Genomic DNA, 12396 nt, shown 5'->3' on the forward strand with positions numbered 1-12396 from the left:
TCAATTCTACATCTTCCCCTTCATTAATTGAGTACAAATTCTACCAGGTGCAATGATAGGACTTTGAAAGCATACCCTTCACAGCTTTAGCTTTAACCTTTAGATTATCAGTTTCGTGACATACCCACTAGGCCATCACCTCTCACCCACAGTACCAAAATAGTCAAGGAGGGCAGTGCCAGATTTCTGAAGCCTGTAGGTATATTTCTGCTCCAGCCTATAACCCTGCCTTCCCACACCCCATGGTTCTGCCTGCAAATGTTCAATGAGCAGTTTCCAGCCCAGGCACGCATTGTTAAACTAAATCAATTTATTTTACGTTATCCTATTACTATAAGGCAAAGGACAAATCCATCCCACTAATTATATGAAATATGACATAAAAGCAATCTTTATCAGTGTTTAATCATTACTGGCATTTAAAACTGGATTTTGTCAACTATAGTGCATTTTGCCAGAGATAAGCAGGGAACAAGCTTGTACCTCAGTGTTGATGGACCAGGAGTCAGAGCACATCAACAAGTACAAAGGTGATCATTGAATAGATGTGGAGAGATTTAGGATAAGAATCATTGAGTCTTGGAGATGGAAGATTGAAGACCATCCAGTACACATTAAAATAGCCTTTTGTGGCGATAACAGAAGTTCGGTTAAGGGTGTTAGTATCAGCACCAGCAGGCAGGCTAAGGCAGAGTGAACTGAAGCAAAAAAAACCTCTTGTCTAAACATCTGGGGCAAAACTACAATACAGCTGAAAATGGATTGAGTTAACACAACAGACAGTGAAAAACAATTTATTTCTCTGTCATCATCCTGAAATTGGAGCCATATCTTAGTGTATTGTAAATAGAGATACTTAAATACTGAACAACATTTTCAATTAACCAGCAGTTAAGTTCTGGAATGCACTGCTTGAATATGCAATGGAGGTAGAGTCACATGAAGTTGTATAAGGGGAATTGAATCAATAGCTGAAAAGAAAGCATTTGCAGAGCTGTGAGGTAAGGACAGGGGTATGGTACTGGGTGAACTTCTCCTTCAGAGGATCAGCACAGATGTAATGGGATGAATGGCCTCCTTTTCTGCTATAAGCATTCCATGTCAAGAATGTAGTGGTGGAAAAGCACAGCAGGTCAGGCAGCATCCAAGGAGCAGGAGAATCAACATTTTGGGCATAAATCCTTCATCAGGATTCCTGATGAAGGGCTTATGCGCAAAACATCGATTCTCCTGCTCCTTGGATGCTGCCTGACCTGCTGTGCTTTTCCAGCGTCGCACTCTCGACTTTGATCTCCAGCATCTGCAGTCCTCACTTTCTCCCGTAAGCATTCCATACTTAGGATGGATGGACAGGATGTTAGACAGATAGATATTTCACTCTCAGCGTTGCGATGCCTGTCATTCTCAGTTTAAGAATTGTGTACTAAAATTCTGAGATATAAAGATGAAAATAATTATTAAATGCTTGTATAATATTAGAATTACTTTTTCAATCAAAAATCAAAGAAGAGATTTTAAAAGCATGTAATGTAGAAAAATATACATTTGTCAAGGAAGTCCTTGATAGCATCTTTCATCTCTGCAACCCTCACTCCCCACGAGATCTGATCAGCAGTTGCATGGGAATACTATCACATACAAATACCGTTTCAGACTTCATCCTGCTACAGAATTAATGCCTTTCTTTCACTGTGGCTGGATCAGAATTTGAGAACTCCCTCCCTAAGAGCACATAGAACACAGTGGTTGAAGAGAGAGTTTCATTGACACATTTACAAGGACAATTAGGAATGGGCAATAAATGCTGGCTTTTACAATAATATTCACACATCAGGAATGAATAAAGACAGTATTCAGGGAGGTCCATACAAAATAAATTCTTAATTACCACAAACACGATTTATGTTTTGAGATTAGGAATAGTTCCATGTGTACAGGTATAATATCAAGTGACTGTAATTTATATTTTTACTTCACCCATGTTGGAACACAGAATAGGAAATGCCAGTCCAACTCTGCCTGACATCTACCTCCAGCTTGGTCATCTCAGAAACTGTTAACTGTAGCCTTTCCAACAAATTAAGTGAATACAAAAACTAATTCAATAATTTTAAAACAAAATAAAATTGTTGATATAATTTATTGACTCTTTAGGCATGTTTCCTAAAACTAATGTAACATTCAATATAATTTTAATGCATGCTAACACTTTAAGTAAAGCAGGTGAAAACCAGAGAATCACCTTCCACTTCTAATCGGAGGAAAATCTCAAATAATAATGAGGCCTGTGCAAATGAAAGGCTTGAAACTTTTTTTTTAAATTAAGATTAAATATACTAAAATGTCTGTAGATCGTTTCTTTAATGAAGAAATGGACAACATGCTTACTAAAATGGTAGTCAAAATGAAAAATATAAGAGGTTCATCTCAACATCATAAGCACTGAAAAGATACTTCTTTAGCGTATGACTTCAAGTTTTGGAAGTTAAAATTTTCCAGTACAACTCATCTCTTATTCTCTTTTAGCAATAACTATGTTAAAGTAGCAGGGAGCATACATTTGCCAAATTATGGTGTCAGCATTCCAAGTAACAGAGAACATGAATATAGTTTAGCATTATTCACTTATGTTCAAATAGTACCCTAGCATTAAGTAATAAGTTGCAAAGTATTTGTATAAGGAATGTGAAAAATCTGGTCAGTTAAGCTTTCTTACAGGAATTTGGATTCTAAACTAAATCAGTGCTTGAATTAAACCACTGTACTCAAGAGACAAGAAAATTAGCATAGGGTTTTGATTTGCAATCCTTGGGTATTTGTATTCTTCCTTTGCTTTACAAAATCATTGTGCATCTTTTGTGAATGATGTAATTATTTATTTTGCTCTTACATGACCAGATTTTTCACATTCCTTATGCAAATATTTCCCAACTTATTACTTAATGCTGATGAGGCCACACCTGGAGTACTGCATGCAGTTTTGGTCTCTGTACTTGAGAAAGGATGTACTGGCACAAGAGGGGGTGCAGAAGAGGTTCACTAAGTTGATTCTGAAGTTGGGTGGGTTGGCTTATTAGTAGACACTGAGTAGAATGGGAGTATATTCATTGAAATTTAGAAGAATAAGGGGGATCTTATAGAAACATACAAAATTATGAAGGGAATAGATAGGATAGACATAGATGTTTCCACTGGTAGGTGGAACTCGGCAAGAGGGCATAGCCGCAAAATTAGGGAAGCAAATTTAGGACTGAATTAAGAAGGAAATTCTTCACCCAGAGGACTGTGAATCTATTGAATCCCTGCCCAGTGAAATAGTTGACGCTACTTCAGTAAATGTTTTTAATGCTAAGATAGATGTATTTTTGAACAGTAAAGGAACTAAGGGTTATGGTGAGAGGGTAGATAAGTGGAGCTGAGGCCACAAAAAGATCATCCATGATCTTATTGAATGGCGGAACAGGCCCGAGGGGCCAGATGGCCTCTTGCTGTTCCTGATTCTTATGTCCTTTTGTACACTGCTTTGAGGTTTTGGATGAATTTTGAATATTCACTTCAAAATGTCTGTGGTAGCATAAATCTAAGAAAAAAAAATGACTCTGGTTATACATATTTTTTTTTAATTGCACAAAATTTCTCCATTTTATTTCCTTCACCTGACCATTTAGATTTCTCTGGACACTGAACTTTCTGCAACCAAGAAGAAAAACCCAATCTAGACCTCCTTCAATGCAATTTATAACGAGATGTTAAGAGTTGTGTAACTGTGGCTTGGCAACATTCTTGCATTCCCCCTGTGATGAAGTGCTTAATTTCAGCTCTTTCAGCTTCCATGCAGCCATCCCTTTGATTTCAAGTATTCACTAGGGTGTTGAGGAATCGGGAATGAGGAAGCCCCTTCTAGAAATAAGCATTATAAACCATACTCAAAAAGATGAGTGGAATTAGTAACTGTTAAATTTGGAGAAGTTAACAATTTGTTTGAAAGAAATCCTTTGTGACAACTCAGTGGATTAGCACCTAGTTTTCCAAAACTGAGGAACTGGTGTTTCGTTATTAGATCCAGACTCAGTGTGGTACTTAATTGCATTTCAAAAATAATAATCTCTTAGTGTCTGTGTTTGTTAGAGATAGGGTCTAGATTAGAGTGGTGCTGGAAAAACACGGAAGATTAGGCAGCAACCGAGAAGCAGGAAAATCGATGTTTCAGGCAAAAGCCAAATGAAACGTTGATTTTCCTGCTCCTCGGATGCTGCCTGACCTGCTGTGCTTTTCCAGCACCACTCTAATCTAGACTCAGGTTCCCAACATCTGCAGTCCTTGTTTTTACCTTTTGTTAGAGATATGCATTCTACTTCTAGCCCAGCCTGCACTGAACCAGCTAGTTTGAGTTGAGGCATTGGATATAATATCCCTCAACAATAAATGGAAAAAAATAGTCATTTCAAAGAGATACCAGAATGCCACCATGGAAGTGTAGAAATTGTATCCAAGGAAACAACATATTATATCAAGTAAGAACTTAACCAGTAAGGGTGTCAATTTCCTGCTCATTTCGCAGTTATCTCATTTTCTCTAAGTATTTAATGCAGAAAATGCAATCAAACAAAACCCTTATCTCAGCATGCTAAAGTCATATAGATAGATCACACTAGTGATTATAGGAGCACCATAGAGGGTGAACTGTTGGAGGTTCAACTTCCTACCAACTTTTGAGCACCCAATTTTGTTAATTCTCCATGAAGGATGCCAAGTGGAGCATCTGTCTGGAAATGAGATGGAAAAATCAGATGAACACTAGCAGGCAGTATATTTTCTGGCAACAGGCCAACGTCAACATTAGTGGTGGTCTGGAAGCAGGATATCTGTGGATCCTCTCAGATGGTACATGGTGCAAAGTCATCATTGAGGATCGAATTACAGGCAAAGTTGTCATATACTGTACATCACAAAAAAGAAATGTCTTTTTTATGAATTTGACTTTGTGCTTTTTTTTACACGAATGACCAGCTTCATACTCTACTGAGTGAGCATATCGCTGTTCTGTTGCTGTTTCTCACAGACTGCTATAAATTTTCATATGAGCACACATTATCTCAGCCAACCAAGACATTGAAAGGAGTGAGTGTAAATCAGAAGATTTAACCAGTACAACTTGCTGTTGAACCATACTAAGACGCCACACTGGAAAAGGCCAGTAACTAAAATGTAAAAGCAACAGTAACGAAACAAGTTCTTCAAAGCTAAGATTAATAGCACAGAAGTTATCTTTGAATTTCCAAGTCCCTTCTTCTCAGTTGTCCGACATCCCCAAACAAATCAGTTTTTAATCTCTGACTGAAGTAGTTTCTGGCACACGATATAACATTCAGAGAAAATTATAATGCCTGTTTCTGGATAATTTCCACGGAGAATTATGAAAAAGTATTCTGCACATGCTCAGAACAACATACCTTGAAAATATGTTTGGAGCTATTCCAAAAGTAGCCAGGATGGGGGGGGGGGGGGGGGAGAGCGGGACAACAGCTGTGGCTGTGTGTCCTTGAGACCGGAGTTTTAAAGTTGGGCTGTCTGTTCGCACTAATCTTAGCGGATCCCAGTTCACAGTGACCCTGGTGCAAACTCTGTCTTCACTTTACAGTGGGTATAATCAGGCTGGTCACCATGAAATTGCTACATTGGCTTTTATACTGAATATAATCTACATACTGACCTATAATCTATTGCACTGATTTCTATTCCTTACCTCTTTAATATGCGTTTGTTTGTTGGAACAAAACAACTTTAAAACATAAGATAAACAGCTGACAGTCTAGTTTTACCACAGTCTCATACCTGGAGTTGGTAAGCTGTCTTCTGTTCTCGGTCCAGTGAAAGTCTGGTGGAGATGACCCCGGTGTGTGGGTTAATCTGGAAGCTCAGGGTGTCCCCCGCTGTGATAGAGTACCTGACAGTGCCGTTCGTGCCTAAGTCCGGGTCGGCAGCCGACACGGTGGTGATGTAGGTCCCGGGCGGCTCGTTCTCTCTGATGCTGGCGAAGTACTGCACCGGGTAGAAGGTCGGCCGGTTGTCGTTCACGTCCTGCACGGTGACGCTCACCGGGACCACCGAGGAGAGCGGCGGGTTGCCTTTATCCCGGGCTTGCACCGACAGGGTGTACTCGGCGTGCTCCTCCCGGTCCAGCTCGGTGAGACAGGTGAGGCGGCCGGAGACCGGGTCCAGTCGGAAGAGGTCACGGTACCGGGCCGGGCTGTCGGGGTCCAGGAGGAAGCGGACGGTGCCGTTGGCGCCCAGGTCCTTGTCCAGGGCGGTGAAGATGGCGAGCTCGGTACCGGGAGGGGAGTTCTCGGGCACCGAGTAACGGTAGGAGCGGCGGGGGAAGGCGGGAGCCTGGTCGTTCACATCACGGATGGTGATGCTCAGGGTGGTGTATGAGGTGCGGGGCTGCACACCCTGGTCCCGGGCGCTGATGTTGAGGGTGACCTCGGAGCTGGTCTCCCGGTCTAACCGGGAGGCGCTGGTCACCAGCCCGCTGTCCTCACTCAGCTGGAACCAACCCAACCGGTTACCGGACACCAGCGAGTAACGGAGCCGGGCATTCAGCCCCGAATCGCCGTCGGTGGCCGAGATGCCGCCGATGTAGCTGCCCACCGGCACGTCCTCGGCCACTTCCACCCGGTACCGGGAGCGCTCGAACACCGGGGCGTGGTCGTTGATGTCGTTGACGAAGATGAGCAAGCTGGCGAGGGAGCTGCGGGCGAGCGGCACGCCGTGGTCGCACACCGACACGCTCAGGTTGTACGAGGGGATGCGCTCCCGGTCCAGCGGGCTGGCCACCTTGATCAGGCTGAGCCCCGGTACCGGGGAGCGCTGCACCGCGAAGTGACGCTGCTCGTTGCCGCCCAGGATCGACACCGAGACGTTGCCGTTTGCAGACGAGTCGGCGTCGCTGACGGTCAGCAGCGCGACCACGGTGCCGGCGGGCGCGTTCTCGTCCACCGCCGCGTACCGGGAGCTGGCGGGCAGGTAGCGGAACCTCACCAGCGGCTCGTTGTCGTTGACGTCCAGCAGCTGCACGGTGGCCTCGGCCCGGCCGCTCAGGGGCGGGTTACCGCTGTCCCGGGCTCGGATCACCAGCGAGTAGCTCCTCTTGCTCTCGTAGTCCAGGCGCTCCCGGACCGTCAGCACCCCGGTGTGGGGCTCCATCTGGAACGGGCTGCCCTCGTCCACCGAGTACATCACCTCCCCGTTGAGACCCTGGTCCAGGTCGGTAGCGGATACCCTCAGCACACTGGAGCCCACCGCCACATCCTCGTAGATGCTGGCCCGGTACTGGGAGCGCACGAAGCTGGGCGGGTTGTCGTTGGTGTCCTGCACCGTGACATTGACCTGCAGGTACCCGAACCTCCTGGGGAGCCCCCGGTCCTCCACCTCCACCAGCAGCCGGTACAGCGGCTCCGACTCCCGGTCTAGGGCGCCGGTGGACACCAGGTGCAGGAAGGCGCCCTCGCCGCTCGGGTTGACGGTGATGTCCAGGCGGAAGCGGCCCCCCTCGTCGCCCCGCACGATCCGGTAGGAGCGGTGGTCCACCCCGTTGGAGCCGGTGTCCGCGTCGGTCGCCGTGTCCAGGATGACCCGGCGGCCGCCGCTGGCGTCCTCCCGGAAGGTCACCACGATGCTGGGCTCCGGGAAGACCGGCGTGTTGTCGTTGATGTCCCGCACCAGGATGCGCACCTCGGTGGGGTAGGTGGGCTGGCTGGACAGCACCACGAGGTTGACCACGTCCGCCGGCAGCGACTCGCGGTCGATCACCGAGCTGGTGCAGATGACACCTGAGCTGGCGTTGATGGAGAACAAGGGGTGCCGCTCGCTGAAGCGGTAGGTGAACTCGGGCTTGGTCAGGATGGTCCCCACCACCGTGCCCGCCGGTTGCTCCTCCGCCACCTCGAACACTTGGCGCAGCTGGTTCGCCCGGGAGGCATCCCAGCACCAGCCCAGCAGCAGCAGCAAGACGCCGAGAGAGTTACCCAGCATGGCGCAGTCTACTCAGTCCAAAAGGCATCAAACCTGAGTAAAGTCAGGGAGGTGGGTGGGAGATCCCACCAGAGGCTAACTGTCCAGGCTTCTTTCAGATATCAAACTTTTTTTATGCGTTTCATAAGTCCCTTCTCTCTCTCTCTCTCAAAAGCTGCTTGTGCAAAAGTTTCTGTGAACTTTTGTTTTGACCTAGTCCAACTCTTCTTCTTAAATGCAGCCGTCGTGTGTTCGTGTTATGATTTAACTCGCAGCCTGTAGTGGGAAGAGAGGGCGCTCGGATGCTGTTTCAGCGCACTGCCGCGTTCGCTCTGGCACCAGGAAAGACATGACTGGTTTTGCTCATTCTCCGGGATCTTGCTCTCTCTCACACTCTCACTCCCAACGCAACCAAACTCCAGAGCACAGGAAAGCTCAGCCCGCCTTCCACCCCCCCCCCCCTCCCAAACTTGCAGCCACCGCGCTTCCCATTGGTTGGTGCTGGTGTCCCACTCCGCCCTGTCCCACACCGAGCTGCCCCCTCCTGTGGTCGATGCCCCTGTCGATCACAATGAGTGACACCCCACCCACTGGGCAAGTTAGGTTGAGCTGACTTTCGAGCTGAGGGGTAAAAATGAGGAGGAAGGGGGCGTAGCTAAAGTGTGCTTGGAACCGTTAGCTGGTTACCAGGAATAACTCCAGGGATTTGCGGTCCTGGCTGGTGTGCAAGTGGGCTGTACATAATGTGTTTAAGTCCAAGGCTTCAGCGTTTCATAAGGGGGAAGGGAGTTACTAGTTGTTTTTTTTAAAGGGAAAGTCCACACTCTCATCCCGTCCCAATGTAAAATGTAAATAGTGCGCTGCATTGCTACGATGGACTTCAGCTATGTTCTCAGAGCAGAAAGCTGTCTTACACTTTGATAGATGGTAGTTGAATGTGAACAAGAGAGAGACGTGCTTCACATAGTTTTTATTCAAGCAACGGAAAGGTGTCAAACTCTCAGCTGTTGGAGTTGACCCGGAGCTGCCTTACAATCTGATTCGGTTTGAGTTGTCAATTGTTACGCCCTTTTTAAATCCGTGTCAGCCTTTACCCGAAAAAACAAGAGTCCGTCTAAACTTTTAATTGTGCAGGACACACTCTTATTAAAGACAAAAAAAAACCCCATCGAACTCCCTTTTAAAAGTAGCCGAACAAAAGACCGACTTTGGCTATTTTCGGAGGATGATTGATGAAGAACGGCCAAATTGTGAGAAATAGTTAAAACGTCTCAAAGAATGTGGATTTTATAATAAACCAGAGCCAGGTTTCTGACGCTTACACTACCATGTTGTGAAAACATGGGTTATTTAGTGCGGCATTTCTGTCTGTTAATGAGGCATTTCCCAGCTCAGCTGAACAGTGATCTGTACGTGATACAACAGCGTCCTCCAGTGTGTTGCTCAAAGAACAGCGGTTTAGTGATGTTAAAGTGCAGCGCTGGCACTCGGCATTCTTGTCCTGGGCGTTTTGCTCCCACGATTTTACAATCTTATGCTATATTAAGCAGGTGGGCAGAAGCTAAATTTAAATGTAATTTCGCGCATCTCAAGGTATTTATTGACTGCCAATAGAGGAGAGAAAGGCATCGCCCAGGAGTGATGAGGTAAATAGTCAAGCACAAAATGATGCTTGGCTAAACTGTCCACAGTTTTGCAAACATCTTGCTTGGGCCATCCAGCTGTTAAAGGTTGGATACTTTTGGATCATTTTTGGGCAAATAGGGATGATCTCCTTGGGCTGAGAAGCAACATAACAGAGGAGCTGGAACATGTCAGGCCTGAATGTCCTGAGGGGCTTTATCAAGTTTCGCCAGTCCAACACCATGTGAAGTTGCTAATTACATCTTTGCTCTCGAAATGTCACAGAACAAGGCCTTGGTGGACATTCCAGATCTTGTTTACTTCAGTTCATTCTTTACAACTGGAAAAGGTGCTTATATCCAGCGAGCAATGGATTTCTAGTCCCATCATTTACTGTGCACGAATATCCTCCCCATGTGATGAATAAGCACATTTACACTGTTTTTATCCTGTACAGAATGATCATAAACTGGACTTGGGTGTACAGGGCATCATTTCAAAGCTTGCAGCTTAAACCCAGGCATATAGTTAGATGATATAAGCACACAATCAGAGCTGGGTCATCCAGGAGACAAGTCATATAAGATGATTGTATGACCATAAGACCTAGGAGTAGACATGGGTCATTTGACCATTGAGTTTACTTCATCTTTCTATAAGATCATAGCTGATCTGATAATCATTGAGTTCACTTTCCTGCCTTTTCCCCATAACCCTTTGATTATTTTATTAATTGAAAGGTTTGAATATTCTTAACCACCTAGCCGCCACAGTGCTCTATGGTAAAGAATTCCACAGATTCATGATCCTCTGCCTTTAATGGGTGAACCCTTGCTCTGAGATTATGTTCTCTCATTCTAGATTCTCCCACAATGGGAGACAAATGTGCCCTCTCAAGCTGTCTAAGCATCTGTATGTTTCAATGAGGTCACCTCAGATTCTTCTAAACTCCAAGGAGTACAGACCCAACCTGCTCAACTTCTCTTCATAAGATAGTCACTCCAAACTCATAATCAACCAAGTGAACCGTGTCTAGATTGCTCCCAATGCCACTATGCCTTTCTTTAGATAAGGGGACCAAAGTTATTCAACAATACTCTAGATGTGCTTTGCAAAGCTTTAGCAAGACTTCCCCATTGTTTTTCTCCACTCATTTTGAAATAAAGGCCCATATTCCGTTGCCTTTCCTATTACCCCCTGAACTTGGATGCTAGTTTTGTTTTATGCCCAGTAACCCCAAATCTCTCTGTGCTATAGCTTTCTGCAGTCTTACTCCATTTAAATGAAATTTGCCTTCACTATTCTTCCTGCACAATCACTTTATCCCACATTACATTTCCTACTTGCATAATCTGTTAATATCTCTATCAAAGACTCACACCTATTTTTGTGTCTTCCACAAACCTGGCGATAGTGTAATCACTTTGTTCATCAAGTCATGAATGTATATTGTAAGTAATTGTGGCCCCAGCATTGATCCCTGTGGCACTCCACTAGTTACGGGATGCCTTTCTGAAAACACCCCACCCCACTTTATCCCAACTTTCTGTCTTCTATTAGTTAGCCAATCCTCTATCCATGTTAATATATCATCCCAACACCACATCCCATTAAGTAGCTTTATATACATTACATTATCAAATGTGTTTTCAAAATCCACCATTTCTTCAGGCAAAAGATGGTTGAGTTCGGACATCCCTACCACATGCAGAAGTAATTGTAGATTTGTTTATAAGTTAATTCGACATCTTTACATTTTTAAACCGAGGATTTACAGAGATATTTTACAACATCATGGAATGACTCAGGATTTGAATGGAATACTCTCCACTTGCCAAGTCACTGTGGCTGCAATAAAACTCAGCAAGTTCAACAGCAGTTCACTTGATCAACACCTCAGTTCAATATTCATTCCCTCCACCAGCAATGCACAGTGGCAACAATGTGTACCATTTAAATAAGGCCCTACAGGAACTCACCAAGGCACCTTCCAATCCCACGACCTCTACCACTAGAAGGCAAGGGCAGCAGAAGTATAGGATCACCACTACCTGCACGTTCCCCTCTAAACCATACCATCCTGACTTGTAACTATGTCCCAATTCCTTCACTATCACTGAGCCAAAACCCTGATCCTCCCTTCGTAAAAGGACTGCTGAAATACCCACACGAGATGGATTGCAGCAGGATGATGGCTCAGTGGATAGCATTGCTCCCTCACAGCGCCAGGGACCCAAGTTCGATTCCAGCCTCGGGTGACTGTATGCTTGGAGTTTGCACATTCTCCCTGCATCTGTGCGGGTTTCCTCTGGGTGCTCTGGTTTCCTCCCACAGTCCAAAGATGTGCAGGACAGGTGAATTGGCCATGCTAAATTGCCCATAGTTTTAGATGCATTAGTCAGAGGGAAATGGGTCTGGGTGGGTTACCCTTCGGAGGGTCGGTGTGGACTTGTTGGGCCGAAGGGCCTGTTTCCACACTGGAGGGAATCTAATCTAATCATCCAGCAGTTTAATAATGTATCTCAGCATGACCTCCTGAAAGATAAGTGGGGATGATCAATAAATGTTGGGATTGCCAGTGATGCCCATATACCTTGAAAAAAATAGAAAAGAGCTACATTAATGCAACTGGTCATTGATGAAATCTTGGTTAGATCCCTGCATGAAGTAAAATGATCAATTTTCAACTCATAGAGTCATGGAGATGTATAGCACGGAAACAGACTCTTCAGTCCAACTCGTCCATGCCAACCAGATATC

General features: G+C 45.3%; 1 protein-coding gene across 1 annotated transcript in view; it reads right to left on the reverse strand.

Annotated features, from left to right (window-relative positions):
• Nucleotides 1-11992, reverse strand: part of fat4 (FAT atypical cadherin 4) — a 381091-nt gene extending 369099 nt beyond the window's left edge. The window contains exon 1 of the mRNA XM_043674087.2: nucleotides 5836-11992. Coding sequence (XP_043530022.2) covers nucleotides 5836-8034 — 2199 coding nt within the window. The 5' untranslated portion in view covers nucleotides 8035-11992. The remainder of the gene's footprint in view (nucleotides 1-5835) is intronic.
• Between the last annotated feature and the right edge of the window lie 404 nt (nucleotides 11993-12396).

This window comes from Chiloscyllium plagiosum, unplaced genomic scaffold (assembly GCF_037043375.1).
Source record: "Chiloscyllium plagiosum isolate Xiang-an unplaced genomic scaffold, Cpla_swu_hap1 HiC_scaffold_36, whole genome shotgun sequence".
In the NCBI taxonomy this organism is placed as follows: Eukaryota; Metazoa; Chordata; class Chondrichthyes; order Orectolobiformes; family Hemiscylliidae; genus Chiloscyllium; species Chiloscyllium plagiosum.